The sequence below is a fragment of the Papio anubis genome, chromosome 10, assembly GCF_008728515.1.
Source record: "Papio anubis isolate 15944 chromosome 10, Panubis1.0, whole genome shotgun sequence".
Classification (NCBI taxonomy): Eukaryota; Metazoa; Chordata; class Mammalia; order Primates; family Cercopithecidae; genus Papio; species Papio anubis.
In genome coordinates, this window is record NC_044985.1 from 10,092,303 (window position 1) to 10,106,664 (window position 14,362).

General features: G+C 42.2%; 1 protein-coding gene across 6 annotated transcripts in view; it reads right to left on the minus strand.

Annotated features, from left to right (window-relative positions):
• Positions 1-553: 553 nt before the first annotated feature.
• The window catches only part of RALB (RAS like proto-oncogene B), a 52,884-nt gene continuing 39,075 nt past the window's right edge, over positions 554-14,362 (minus strand). For 5 of the 6 annotated variants that reach the window (XM_021923511.2, XM_021923512.2, XM_021923513.2 and 2 more), the window contains exons 3-5: positions 9,844-10,052; positions 5,856-6,033; positions 554-2,127 (exon numbers count right to left, since the gene is read on the minus strand). In XM_021923511.2, the coding sequence (XP_021779203.1) occupies positions 2,008-2,127; positions 5,856-6,033; positions 9,844-10,052 (507 nt within the window). In that variant the 3' untranslated portion in view covers positions 554-2,007. Of the gene's footprint in view, positions 2,128-5,855; positions 6,034-9,843; positions 10,053-10,324; positions 10,378-14,362 lie in introns of all 6 variants that reach the window. The other variant, XM_021923515.2, reaches the window with a different exon arrangement.

Sequence of the window (14,362 nt, forward strand, 5' to 3'; positions counted from 1 at the left end):
ATCTCAGCTCACTGCAACCCCCATCTCCAGGGTTCAAGCGATTCTCCTGCTTCAGCCTCCCAAGTAGGTGGGATTACAGGCACCTGCCACCACGCCTGGCTAATTTGTGCATATTTTTAGTAGAGATGGGGTTTCCCCCAGGCTGGTCATGAACTCCTGACCTCACGTGATCTGCCCACCTCAGCCTCTCAAAGTGCTGGGGATTACAGGCGTGAGCCACTGTGACCGGCCCAAATTTACCCACTCTTGACTAGAACTGATATCAAATGGATGGCAAACAAGGATGAAAACAAAAAGCTTGTTTCAAAAATTCAAGAGTGCCATTACCCTCAACTTTTTAAATTTTAAGAAGAGATGGAGGAAACATGAAGTTAAAATGACTGCTGATACTTATCATTTTATTTCCCCCAACTCAAGTATTAATTGAAATAGTTTGTCAGATATTGAAGAATGCCTGACAAGAACAATAATGAATAACTGGCCATTCCTGGAGTACTTGCATTTCACATGGATGACAAAAGGATAAAATAAAAAGGCTGCAATCCCAAGAAAGTCTATTTGTCTGCTTTTTTATTAAAAAAAAAGCCCATGATTATTTGGGAGGGGATACAGGATCGTTTTCCAGTCAGATCATAATTTCTACAATCTCTGTGATAATCGTAAATTCAAAAGGTTCCTGCTCTCCGCACCCCAATTCACTTTTGGCACCTATATATGAAATGTCACTTCTGAAAACTGGGAAAAAATGTGAATACTGGGCTTTTTACCACAGTGCTCCTTTCCTGATGAAAATCTTACAGTTTGCTCAATTTAAAATACTGATGCAAGCAAGTTTAAAAATATCTCATCAATGAAAATCTTTTTCTAACTATCTGGCTATCTTAGAAAATAATTAGATTAGAAACAGCAGCCAATTCTCAGAGGCAACGGGGCAATGGCTTATCTCTCTCCACTTCTAATTTTAAATTTGGAATTACAGAGCAATTCTATGAGAGGTAGCAGAAGGTCTGGCACAGGCTCTGGCTTCATGATTTCAGGATACAACTTTAATTCGTCGCGTCTTTGGGAAGAGTGTGTGTGAGACACTTAGCAAGAGGCTCAATAGACCTCCGTGCGCAGTGACGCTGATCAGAAAGACACATGCATTCGCCACTAGTGGAGAGGGAGGGGCCTAACCAGAGGACGAGCAGTTAGGAGAGGACTTAGCCAAAGAACTTAAAAATATCTACATGAGTGGAAACGTGTGTCATTTATAATGTACACCATTCTTGAGTCTTCACTTGGTCTGCCAAAAAAAAAATTCCTACATAAAAATCAGGATGCTTACAGGAGAAAAATAACCAACACAGACTATAATTGGCCAGTATTTAAATAAGAGGAAAACAACTCACAACTTTCACTTTTCATATGTGAGGAGGATTCGGAAGCTTGGTATTGACCTATTTGGCGCAATTCGAATTCATTTTTTTAGCTGTTTCAGATCCATAGGGTATTGCCAAGAAACTTACCCAAAAACTCGGTGGATTTTTCAGTGTGCTTAGAGCTGAAGGGATTTTTCTCAGTACTACTACTAACCTGATAAAAGTGGGAGGGCATCTTACTCCACTCCCTCCTCCAAAACCCACTACAATATTTGTAGTTCAAAACAAAGGATGGTAATGTTATAAAACTAGGAACAAAATAAGATGCTGTGACAATTCTCTCTCTCTGTAATTTACAGCTGTCTCCCACCTGCGGCACTTTATACATAGTTAAGCTTTTGGGAGGGAAGAAGGGGAGAAGACAGAAACTCCACAACCTCCTGACAAAGCAGCCCTTCCACTTGTATGGGCTTGTTTCTTCTGCCAGCCACTGAGTCACAAAAATATTTTTCCCCATTTAAAGAAGTCTGAGTGAATGAAGTTGGGGAGAGCAGGAAGCACAAGCAAGAAGTCAACCACAGCCTTCTCTTTACCAACCCAGCCCTGTGTCCTTATGGGCAGCTGGCTTCATCCGTCACCTTGACATTCATAGTAAGCAACATCTTTCTTTAAAACTTTTCTTGTTCTTGCCGCTTTTCTTGCCATTCTTGTCTTTGTTTTCGGACATCTTCTTTGTTCTGATTTCTCTCATTAGGTCAAAGAACACCTAGGGGGTGAGGAGGAAGGAGTAAAAAGAATGAAGTGAAGATAGAGCCATTTAATGACTTTTTTCTTTTATTAACCTGACACTGTGAACACAGCATTGAAGGATTCAATGAAATAATCTGACTAAGCAGGATATGTAGTTATATTTTAAAGCATAAAGTCAAACTGATTTTTATAAACCATATGTCAACAGAAACAATAGATATGGGCAAATAAGAAAAATTAACCTTAAAAAATTCTAATTATACAAAGCAAACATCTCTCATGCAACTGCTCATATCACACAACTGCTCAAGCCAAGGACAGAATCATGGTACTGTCACTGCCATGCAACAGCGGCTTTTTTTTTTTTTAAATTCAGACAGGGTCTCCCCATGTTGCCCAGGCCAGTCTTGAACTCCTGAGCTCAAGCAATCGGCCACCTCGGCCTTCCAAGTGCTGGGATTACAGGCATCAGCCACTGCACCCAGCCTAATGGCTGCTTTCAAAATGATAAAATCTTACAATAAGTTTGATGAAAGGTAAGATGTATTTTTGCATAGAACAGATCTACACATTTATAAAATTTACAAATATTGAGAGTAATAACAGCAAGCAGAATTTCTAGCATTTCCAACCACCAGGAAAGGGAAGAATGCCGTGATGAGTCCCTGCTCCCAGGTGCTCTTGACACCCCTGCATCTGATTTAATCCTTACAAGGACCCCACAGAGATTGGAACATCATTATGCATGACAGTTTTCCCAGCTAACTCCACAAGAGCAGCCCTGGGGAGGCAGTAGGGTGGGAGGAGGAGGGCGTAAAGTATCAATAACTAAAGCTCCTGCACTAGGGGACTGAGAAGACAGAGGAGGAGAGATGTCCTTCTGGCCACCCTATCCCTCCCCACGCACACTCCCCCACCCTCAATCTCAGGAACAACCACTCCTCCGACCTTTGTGATGTCAGCCGAGAGGAACTTTATCAAGAACTCATGAGACTTGTCCTTTTGAAGGTCAGGGTGTTATTTAGATACGGATTATCCTTTTGTCATAGTAGTCTGGGTTTTGCCCTCTGCTACCAGCAATCATGCCAGAGGACTGATTATACCCAAGCAGACAAAATATGAATCCTACGAAGAGACATTTGAGATTTCTCACAGAGAATGACGGAGACTGCAAGTGTGGGACTGAGCACAGTCCTTATCTTTGGACATTCACACAAAACCACAAGCTCCTTCATGGCCACACCTTCTTCTTGGTGAAAAGCAAGATCAAGCCTCTGGAGTGTGGGGCTCCACATGCATTTACCACCAGCTCCAGGCACAGAAAAGCACCCCCAACCCCAGCCCCCAGCTAGATCAGGCCAACCCAAACACCCCTTCTCGCCAGCCTCTCAGGAAAGCACTACTCGAGACAGCAACAGTGAACAGCTTCCAATGCTACAGGTTTGTCTTTTTGTCCTAACAGCAAAAGACAAGAGGAGGGGAATGGAGTGCATCCAACTTAAAATGATGACAAAGTTGTTCATGGGCTGATCTTATCACACCTTTCATATAAATTCTTTACAAGTGAATACAACGCTGCCAGTCATAAATCTCTGCTGGTTCCTGTTTGGCAGGTCAAGCTGGTCCAGCAGATGAGGGGAGATGACAACGCAGACCCCCCACACGACAACCCATCCAGGAAATACACATCCACAGTTCCAAGCTGAGAGAGTCTCCCTGATTTTTTTTAAATGAGGCATATTTCTGGATTTCCTGTGTGGTTTCCACAGCTGGAAAATAATTTAATAAAAATATTTTAAGTAGCACAAGAATATGAGAGTGTAAGAGTTGAGAGATGACAATATAAAGAAAAGCTGACAAAGGAACATGCGCTTCCCATTGCAGATTACAACTAAATGGACTTAGGTTGTAGGATATATGTATCCTATATGTATATCTATCCTACATGTATATGTCTCCTAAGATACATATTTTTATGTACGACACATACAAATAGATGCATCTTGCCAAAGTGCGACTAAAGCAAATCCCTTCTAATACAACATTCTAAATACCAATGTTCTTCTAGCACCATTTCAAGTGAAAATAAAGCTTGGATAAAAATCTCTCCCTTGGGCACAGTGGCTCAAGCCTGTAATCCCAGCACTTTGGGAGGCCGAGACAGGCGGATCACGAGGTCAGGAAATCGAGACCATCCTGGTTAACATGGTGAAACCCCATCTCTACTAAAAAAAAAAAAATACAAAAAAACTAGCCGGGCGAGGTGGCGGGTGCCTGTAGTCCCAGCTACTCGGGAGGCTGAGGCAGGAGAATGGCGTAAACCCGGGAGGCGGAACTTGCAGAGAGCCGAGATCCGGCCACTGCACCACTCCAGCCTGGGCCTCAGAGTGAGACTCCGTCTCAAAAAAAAAAAAAAAAATCTCTCCCTTGTCAGGTCATGAAGCAAATGGGAATGTTTCTGCACAAGAAAGAGAAACAGAAGATGGGAATATGGGGAATTCAGATGCTGATGCCGCAGAACAAAAAGCAGACGTGTCCACTGTGAGGCCGCCAAAGTGCTATGTGCTTAGATTGTACAAGCACACGGATATGCAGTGAGAGCTAGTGAATGAGCTCAAGGCAGAAGGAAAGCCTCATCTTTAAGGTACAGCGTTAAGATTTTAGCTGTGTGGCAACCATATTGAACCTTAATTTTAAAAAGAAAAAAGGCCTGACAATAGCAACCCCTGACAGGTGGATTTTCAAATTGTCAGCATTCATCATTGTCACTCAAGGTCACCCTTTTATTAGCTTCAGAGATTTGATTGAGAAAGTATGCTGGGATGGGATAAGAGAAAAAAAAAAAGAGATCCCAGAGAGTTGATTTCTGAGAGCAAATACTATTTACAGACTACACTACAAAGACAGAACACTGTGGCTCTGTCAGTGAACAGTAAGGTGAAAAGAACAAATCTAACCAATAACTCAATGAAAGCAAAATCAAGAAGCTCCACATATCTTTCAAGGGCACCTATGGGGGAACCTCCTAGAAGCAGCCAGGCCCGCCCACCTTGCTCCTGAAGAGCAAGGCTGTGGGAGGTAACAGCACACACAGAAGCTAATGACGTCCATCCCTCCAGCCCAGCCTTCACAAACCAGTGGCCTTGTCCCACCATCCTTCCCAGGACCACACCAACAGTAAGCATAGATGGCCGGGTGTGGGGCTCACACCTGTAATCCCAGCACTTTGGGAGGCTGAAGCAGGCAGATCACTTGAGCCCAGGACTTTGAGACCACCCTGGGCAACATGGTGAAACCCCATCTCCACAAAAAACAGCCAGTGTGGTGGTGCTACAGGTGGTGCACATCTGTGTTCCCAGCTACTTGGGAGGGTGAGGTAGGAGGATTGCTTGAGCCCAGAAGGCAGAGGTTTCAGTGCACTGAGATCACACCACTCCAGCCTGGTGTCACAGTGAGACTTTGTCTCAAAAAAAAAAAAAAACAAAAAAAAAACCCAAAAAACACATTAAGCATACTCTAATGAAACCTCTTGACAAAGTGAAAGGTTCTGTGAGCTGTTTGAAATACAGGGTGATATCCTCTCAATGCTTCTCATTCTAATCACGATAATGGCTTAGACATTCATATAAATCAGAACCTTCACCTAGTTTTCATAAATGGTTTCATAAAACCCAGCAGGTGAGATGCCTCCATTCTGCCGTTTCTCAGGTCTGTTTCTGAGAACCACACAGAGTGCACACCTACCTTGTCCACGTTGGCCCGCGTCTTCGCCGATGTCTCCACGTACTGCACACCCCACTCTTCGGCTTTACTCCTGGCCTCCTCCACAGGCACCTGCCTCCGCTCCTCTAAGTCAGACTTGTTTCCCACGACAAGCAATGGAATTTTATCTTCTTCAGCCTTCACACGGAGAATCTGTTCCCTAAGGTGTTACACCAAAAATACAGCAGCTAAAAAAACCAAAGTAACAACCCCAGTTTTGTGAACCCATCTAAAATAAAAGCCTTTCCTAAGGCAGAAGGGGAAAAAAAATAATCAGATTTAGGGCATGTTCTGAGAAAGCACTCCCTAGAGGCAGTCATGAGCGAGACAAGTGTCTTCCAAGTCGGGTTCTCAGTTTGCCTGCATGAGAATCCCCTAGGACACTCATTACAAACGCAGATTTCTGGGCCCAGTCTTACAGAAGTAGGTGTCTGGATAGGAGCCCAGGATTTTGCATCACAACAGGGTCCCCAACTTACGTACAAAAAAAAAAGAAAAAGAAGAAAAATGGTCAATCTCTGCAATAAAAACAAGCTAAAGGAACTATCTCCATAAAATGCTAATTCCCCTGAAAATATTTCTTTGTAACATAAAAGCTATGAAATCCAGTGTTTTCTATACAGAAGGTGGCAGTCTGTTAGTGGATCACGAAACCAATCTAGTGGGTCACAACCAGCAGTTTCCCCCCTCTCCCTCAATGAAATAGATTATAGAACAGAACTGAACAGATCATAAATGTCCAAGGGAATCTCAAGTAGGAAAGGTGAATATTGTTTTGTTTTGAAACTTCAGCTTTGATTAGATCTGCATGTGTACATGACAAGTATGTCATCCCACCCCCAGTTTCTATGCAGACACAGAATTGGGACAGATATGTTAGGCAGTAATCACATTCTAATACATACCATTTTTCTACTACAAAGTGAAAAAAATGAAAGGAAATACTACAAGCCCTATGGAAAAGTTCTTCAAAAGTGTCTTCTATAAAAATACCATTACCCATAGCACATTAAATTTTACATCTACTAAAAATTATCAGCTATCTGAAAGTACTAATCAAAACCAAATATTTTTTTAAAAATTAAATATCCCATTTCCATTATTTTGGTCCAGTGAGAATATTTCTATTTTTATATTCCAATATATTCTAAAAAGAGTCCCCTTCAAAATGTATTTTTTAGAGATCTGCACTGACTTTTATATGGTATAGGGTAACATTTCACAATAATAAAATTATTTTCTAGGCCAGGCGTGGTGGCTCACATCTGTAATCCCAGCACTTTGGGAGCCTGAGGAGGGAGGATCACTTGAGCCCAGGAATTCAAGACCAGTCTGGGCAACATAGGGAGACCTTGTATCTACAAAAAATAATAATAATAATAAAATTTCCATGTAGTCAATTTAAGTGCCAGATAGCAAATATTTTAAGACAAACTAAAAAGATGAAAAGATGCTTGAAACTGGCTTTGTGTAGCCTTGTTATATCCTACATTTGAACTCGGGTCAAAGAACAAGATACATTTAAAAGTCATGTGATCAATATAAACTATGAACAATAAAAACTGACAGCTTTCTGGCTCATTAGCCTTGCAGGGGAACACAAAATTACCTCACTGATAAACATATCAATCCAAAAATGGGAGTACCAAGTTCTGGTCTCTTAACAACAAGCCTATTTATCTTACTTCATAAAATATTTTCCAGGAAAAGTTTCAAGGAAGACAGCATATTCACATGTCATTTTATATTGGGGCCTTTCTATTTGAAAGATAATACAGAAATGCTGTTTTAAAACTGCTAACAGGCATGAAGTAAACTGACTAAGTTTAGCCACAGGGCTCAGATAATCGACCTGCATTCTTCCGTTCCCAACAATGTGAGAAACCTAAGCAAAATTCAAGTCAGAAGAACTAACTTCCCCTTCCTTCTGGTTTTAGGTATTCAACTGTCCTTTTTCTTCTAAGGATCTCTCTTTTCACCTAACAGCCAAAACCCTTTTCCATGATGAGGGGAGCCCTGCTCCTACTCTGTGAGAACGCCCTCGTACTATCTGTGCGTCTGGTGACTGAGGAGAGGACAAGGGACACTTTAAATACCTGTATTTCTTCATATCCTCTGCAAAGGACTCTCCTGCCCACTTCCCTTCTAGGTAAGTCACAGAACAACAGGAAATCAAAAGGCTCGGGGCAGGGAAGAAGAAGAGCGTGTGTGCATCTGTCCTGTTTTACCTTCTAGGAGGCATTAAGAACAACTATGTAGATGCAAACAATTATAAATGCATGGGCTACATTCAAACACAGCAGCCCTTAGGAAGGTCTGAAATGTCTAAAAAGTAACAGGACTTCTCATAATGAGTCACAGTCATTTAACTGGTCACTGCAACACACGCACTCTGCTTCCAGAAAAGTAGGTCTTCGACTCTGAAGCCTGCAGCTATGAAGCATCACTGAGGCACCTCCCTATTATCCTTCACTCGCCCTGCTGGGTGACCTGCGCTCACCTGGCTCAGTGATGCTTCCGTCCAAGTCCTGGAAGGATAGTTAGCTTTCTCCTTTTCACCTCTGGCTGCCCACCTTACTGTCAGACCAGAACTTACTAAAGAATTTTAAAAACTGATTGATTTGGGGCTTTTTCTCTTCAGTTCCCTACTAAACTCTAGATCTGCTTCTTAAAAAGTCATCCAGATAGATATATTTATAAGAACAGATTTTTTAAAATATAATTATGTAGGAGAAACAGGAAGGGCATGGCGTAAAGAGATATTTACAGAGCGTAATAATTATGCCCAAAAGGCTATTTCTTTATAACAAAATGAACTTAAGGTATTTTTCACTGCCATATTTTTTTTTCTTTCTTCTCTAACACCTTCATGGAGAATAACTGCCACATTTTAAAATAAATAACAATGGATATTCTACTCACTATGGAAGTGCCACGTGTATGTACTGTGACAGGGCCTGGGGACAATGGAGGGTAGCCAGGTTCCTGCCCCCATGAAATTCACCGTCTAATGCATCCTTTCATTTCATTTCTCAACTCACAAGTGCATTTCCAGAGAAAGAAACAAAATCCTGACACTAAGTAAACTTGCCCATGGTCAGTGAGTGGCAAGGCAGGGATTCAAACCAGGTCTCCTGACTCTAAAGCCACGTTCTCACCCCTCCACTATGCTAGAAGTCCTTAAGTAGCAGCAAATGGTCGTTTTGACTCACATCTTTCACTCTCCGGTCACTGTTTCATAACCTTCAAAACAAACTGAATCTGCTACTTTTTTAAGTAAAATTATTAAAAAGATAGATGGTTGATTTATCAATGAAAATCTCTCAGGATTTATAGGAACAAAATCATAAGTTCTTGAGTATATGGAATAGCTTCATTCTTTTTCAGGGACAATAAGACTCTTAAAATTATTTCATTCAGAAATCACAGATCAGGAAAGCCCGAAGAGATTATAATCATCATGGTCTATAATGTGCCAAGATTAGATTCAGAGAGCCCCAGAAGATTCTCTTTTTTTTTTTTTTTTTTTTTTTGAGGCAGAGTCTGGCTCTGTCGCCCAGGCTGGAGTGCAGTGACGCAATCTCAGCTCACGGGCTCACGGCAACCTCCACCTCCCAGGTTCACGCCATTCTCCCATCTCAGCCTCCCGAGTAGCTGGGACTACAGGTACCTGCCACCACACCAAGCTAATTTTTTCTGTATTTTTAGTAGAGACGGGGTTTCACCGTGTTAGCCAGGATGGTCCCGATCTCCTGACCTCGTGATCGCCCACCTCGGCCTCCCAAAGTGCTGGGATTACAGGCGTGAGCCACCATGCCCAGCCCTAGAAGATCCTTTAGACAGAATTATTCCTGAGAACAAGCTCAGCCCTCTCCTAGTATGCTCAGCCCCAAATTCCTTATAAGCCTAAGACATATGAAAAAAGGCAAAAAGCCTCCTGGGGGCTTCTGCTATTTCATTTCAGACATACCTGAATTCGGCAGTTGCTGTAAAGGATTCATGTTCTGTGATTGAGAACACAAGAAGAAACCCTTCCCCACTCCGAAAGTAGTTATCTCGAATGGCTGCGTAGTCCTCTTGCCCAGCAGTGTCCAGAATATCTATTTGAACTTCTTCCCCATCAAGAACCACTTTCTTTCTATAACTGTCAGCTTTGGTAGGTTCATAGTCTTCTACAAACTGAGGAAATAAACATTATCGGTAATTAACAAAGTCTTAAGGGGAATAAAATTTGCCAAAAAACAAAATTCCACATATGGGCACTTCACACTATGAACAGGACACTATAGAAGTAACATTTTACATAACACTTCTGTTCTTTATAGTTCCGTTTTGCCATTTTTTGTTTTTAAACAATAAGGACAGATATCCCAGTTTACAGATGAGGAAACCAGGCACAGAGCAGAACACTTGGTAATATTATTGTCAATATAAAATTATAATGCAAATACCTGCAAGGGTGAGAAACTGGAGTTCTTATTCATAACAGAAGTATAAAACTCATCTGAAAAGTAATTTGGCAAGATGTATGATATGGTCTGGTTCTGCATCCCCACCCAACTCTCATCATGTAGGTTGTAATCCGAATTATAATCCCAGTGTGTTGGGGGAGTTACCTTACGGGAGACAATGAGATCACGGGGGCGGTACCCCTATTCTGTTCTTGTGACAGTGAGTGAGTTCTCACAGGACCTGATGGTTCCATAAGGGACTTTTCCCCACTTCACTAGGCACTTCTTCCTGGCGCCTTGTGAAGAAGGACATGTTTGCTCCCCCTTTTGCCATGATTGTAAGTTTCCCGAGGCCTCCCCAGCCCAGTGGAAGAAAAGAGGTTATAACCCTCTCCTCTTTATAAACTACCCAGTCTTGGGTATTTCTTCACAGCAGCAAGAGAACAAACTAACACAGTGTACCAAGAGGCTTTTAGTGGTGTGGGTTTTTGAGAAAGGAATGAAGTACCAACGCACACTGCAACATGGAAGAACTTTCAAAACACGATGCTGAGTGAAAGAAGTTAGACCTAAAGGCCACATATTGTATGATTCCATCTATATGAAATGTCCAGAACAGGCAAATCCATCAAAACAGAAAGCGGTTGCCAGAGGTCAGGGGTGGGACGGGGAAGCAGTAACGGGGAATGACTACTAATATGTAGGTTGTTTTTTTCTGGAGTGATGAAAATGATCTAAAATTAGACAATGGTGATGGCTGCACATCTGTATGAATATGCAAAAAAAAAAAACTATTAAATTGTACACTTGAGGCCGGGGCGGGCGGATCACCTGAGGTCAGGAGTTCGAGACCAGCCTAGCTAACATGGTGAAACCCCATCTCTATTAAAATTACACAAAATTAGCTGGGCATGGTGGTGGGCGCCTATAATCCCAGCTACTCAGGAGGCTGAGGCAGGAGAATCACTTGAACCTGGGAAGTGGAGGTTGCAGGGAGCTAAGATCGTGCCATTGCACTGCAGCCTAGGCAACAAGAGAAAAACTCCATCTCAAAAAAAAAAAAAAAATGTACACTTTAAAAGAGCGAATTTCATCATATGTGCATTACACCTTAATGAGGCTGTGATTTAAAAATTTTTTTTACTTAAAAATGGAATTGGAAATGTCAAAGTGAATTAAGGGTTATTTGAAGAAGACTTAAAAAGAGTATCATCAGTTAACAGCTATTCAAAAATAAAAATATTAAGACATGTTTAGAACTAGGTTCTCTTCAATGTGTACTAATAAATTATCTGCCAATAGAGATGTGAAAACTTGCCTATGCTTTCAAGTGTCCTTCTTTTAACTCCTTTCCAAAAAGAAAAATATATGACAAAAAATCCAAAACACCACTGCCCTCTGAAGATCTCTGAATTCTACCATAAATTATCTCAACTGTGTATTTCTGAACTTCCAAGAATAAAGTCAGCCAGAGTTCCACTGGCTCCTTTGACACAGAAGTCAGAATGTCCTGCCGTACATACCTACATACCTCTGTACTCAGTGAAAAGTATGTTGATTACCCCAACATTCCATTACAACCCTGATGTTTACACTGCTCAGCTGGAAACAGAAAATCACAAAGTCTTTGTATCCTATTAGCATGATCCATACTTATCCCCTACTGGCCTTGCAGAGCTCTGCGTGGCTCAGTTTCAGATGCCCAAGACACACGAGTCTAAGACAAACTTCATGCAGACCCCTTCTTTCTAAGCTGACTTTCCTCTAAGCTGACTTCGCCGGAGACTGAAAGTCTGAAACAGCTGCTGCCAAAGCCTCTCCATCCCCAACCTTACTCTCCCAAAAAAGGCAAAAACAAGTATGTTAGGCCGAGCATAAGGAGGTTAAAATCTGACTGCTGCCACCCTGGCATCTCCCTCCAATTTTTCTCAAAGTTAGAACTTAGACAAGAATAAAGACTCTGGGACTATGGCTCCTTCCATAATCTCATCTTCATGAAAATTCCATCATAGAAACTAAAAAACTTTAAATGAGGGTTAAGCATGCACTATGAACAAAGAGTCTGAATGGTGCAGGAGACTTCAGACCAGGGGTGTCCAATCTTTAGGCTTCCCTGGGCCACACTGGAAGAAGAATTGTCTTGGGCCATACATAAAATACACTGATAGCTGATGAGCTAAAATATATATATATATAGTGAGAAGAATCTCAGAATGTTTTAAGAGAGTTTACAAATTTTTGTCGGGCTGCATTCAAAGTCATCCTGGGCCACAGGCTGGACAAGCTTGATTTAGACAGCTGATCTCCCTGAACCTAGAGCTCAGTTTCCTTTGGTGAAATCAGGCTTGACTAGATGATCTCTCAGGCAGGAGCTGCCACACCTGGCCACGTGTCAGAATCACCAGGAGAGCACCACTGAAACACAGTCCCAGTTCTCCAGCTCTGCCAACATTATTCAGGAGGCCTTTTTTTTAAGTGTCCCAGGAAATTCTATAATCAGCTAGGTTTGAGAATTACTGCTAAGGTCTCTTCGAGCTAAAATATTATGATTCTAGAACCATTCTGTCCAATATACTAGCCACCAACCACATTTCAAATGCACAACAGCCACATGTATCAGACAGTACAGATACAGAACATTTTCATCATCATGGAAGGTTCTATTAGCACCGTTTTAGAAAATCAGTTAGAACTCCTCCCCCAAACATACACTACTTCATTTCTATTCCTTCCTTGCCCCGATTTTATTTTACAATTTCTTCAATAACTGCCACTTTCCCGTTCTCAAATATGTTAGCCCACGAGAAAAACAGACTAAGGCCAGGCACAGATTTCTCTGGTCTCTGTGAAGAGAATAGAAAGAAGAGAAAAAACTCTTGAATCTTCTGCATGCATCTTCCCCCTCATCTTACCCCACCCGCTACCACACACACACACACACACACACACAACCCTCAACACCTCCAGACCAGGCTCTCCTAGTCTCCCCTCAGCAGTGCTAGCTCTGTACCCTTTTTTTTTTTTTTTTTTTTTTTGAGATGGAGTTTCACTCTTGTTCCCCAGGCTGGAATGCAATGATGCGATCTCGGCTCACCGCAACCTCCGTCTCCCAGGTTCAAGCGATTCTCCTGCCTCAGCCTCCCGAGTAGCTGAGTTTACAGGCATGTTCCACCACACCTGGCTAATTTTGTATTTTTAGTAGAGATGGGGTTTCTCCATGTTGGTCAAGCTGGTCTTGAACTCCTGACCTCAGGTGATCCGCCCACCTTGGCCTCCCAAAGTGCTGGCATTACTGGCCTGAGCCACGGCGCCTGGCCCCAGCTCTGTATCTGAACTTGCCCTTGGAACTGGCAACCGGGGCATCTCAATCACTAACACTATAGGGGAATCTCTCCTCAGATCTGCCACAGCTCTGCCTCTAATGCAGGTTTCTCAACAGTGGCACTGTGGCTATTTTGTGCTGGTTAATTCTTTGTTGGGGGCTGTCCAGTGTGATGTAGGATGTTGAGCGCATCCTTGGCCTCCATACACTAGATGTTGGTAGCATCTTCCCCCAAGCTGTGACGACCAAAAATGTCTCCAAGCACTTACGAATACTCCCTGGGGAAGCAAAATCCCCCTCTCTCGCCTCTATTAACAACTACTTCTCTAATCCTATCTCCCTAATGCTAATTCCCCTACTCACCCCCTCTCCTCCCCAACTTCTGTTACAGAGGGAAAAAAACCTTTAGTAAGCAAATTATAAGTTTTTGAGCAAAAACAAACGACACACCTCCAAAGCAGGTGCAGATCTCCCAACCTGCTTCTCTTGCACAAAAATGTTTTGGGGAAATTCAGCAGATTACATTAGATTTATCCAGCTTGACTCTCAGAATAAGATAAAGAAAAGCAGGTATCAAACACAAAAGTGTCTCATTATAAGACATGGGGAGCATGACCCGGGAGGATATCCAGGTTTGGGTTTGAAGCTTATTCATTATGGGGGCCCTTCCTTAAGATACAAAATTACACATGTAATACTGGACATTAAAGTAAATG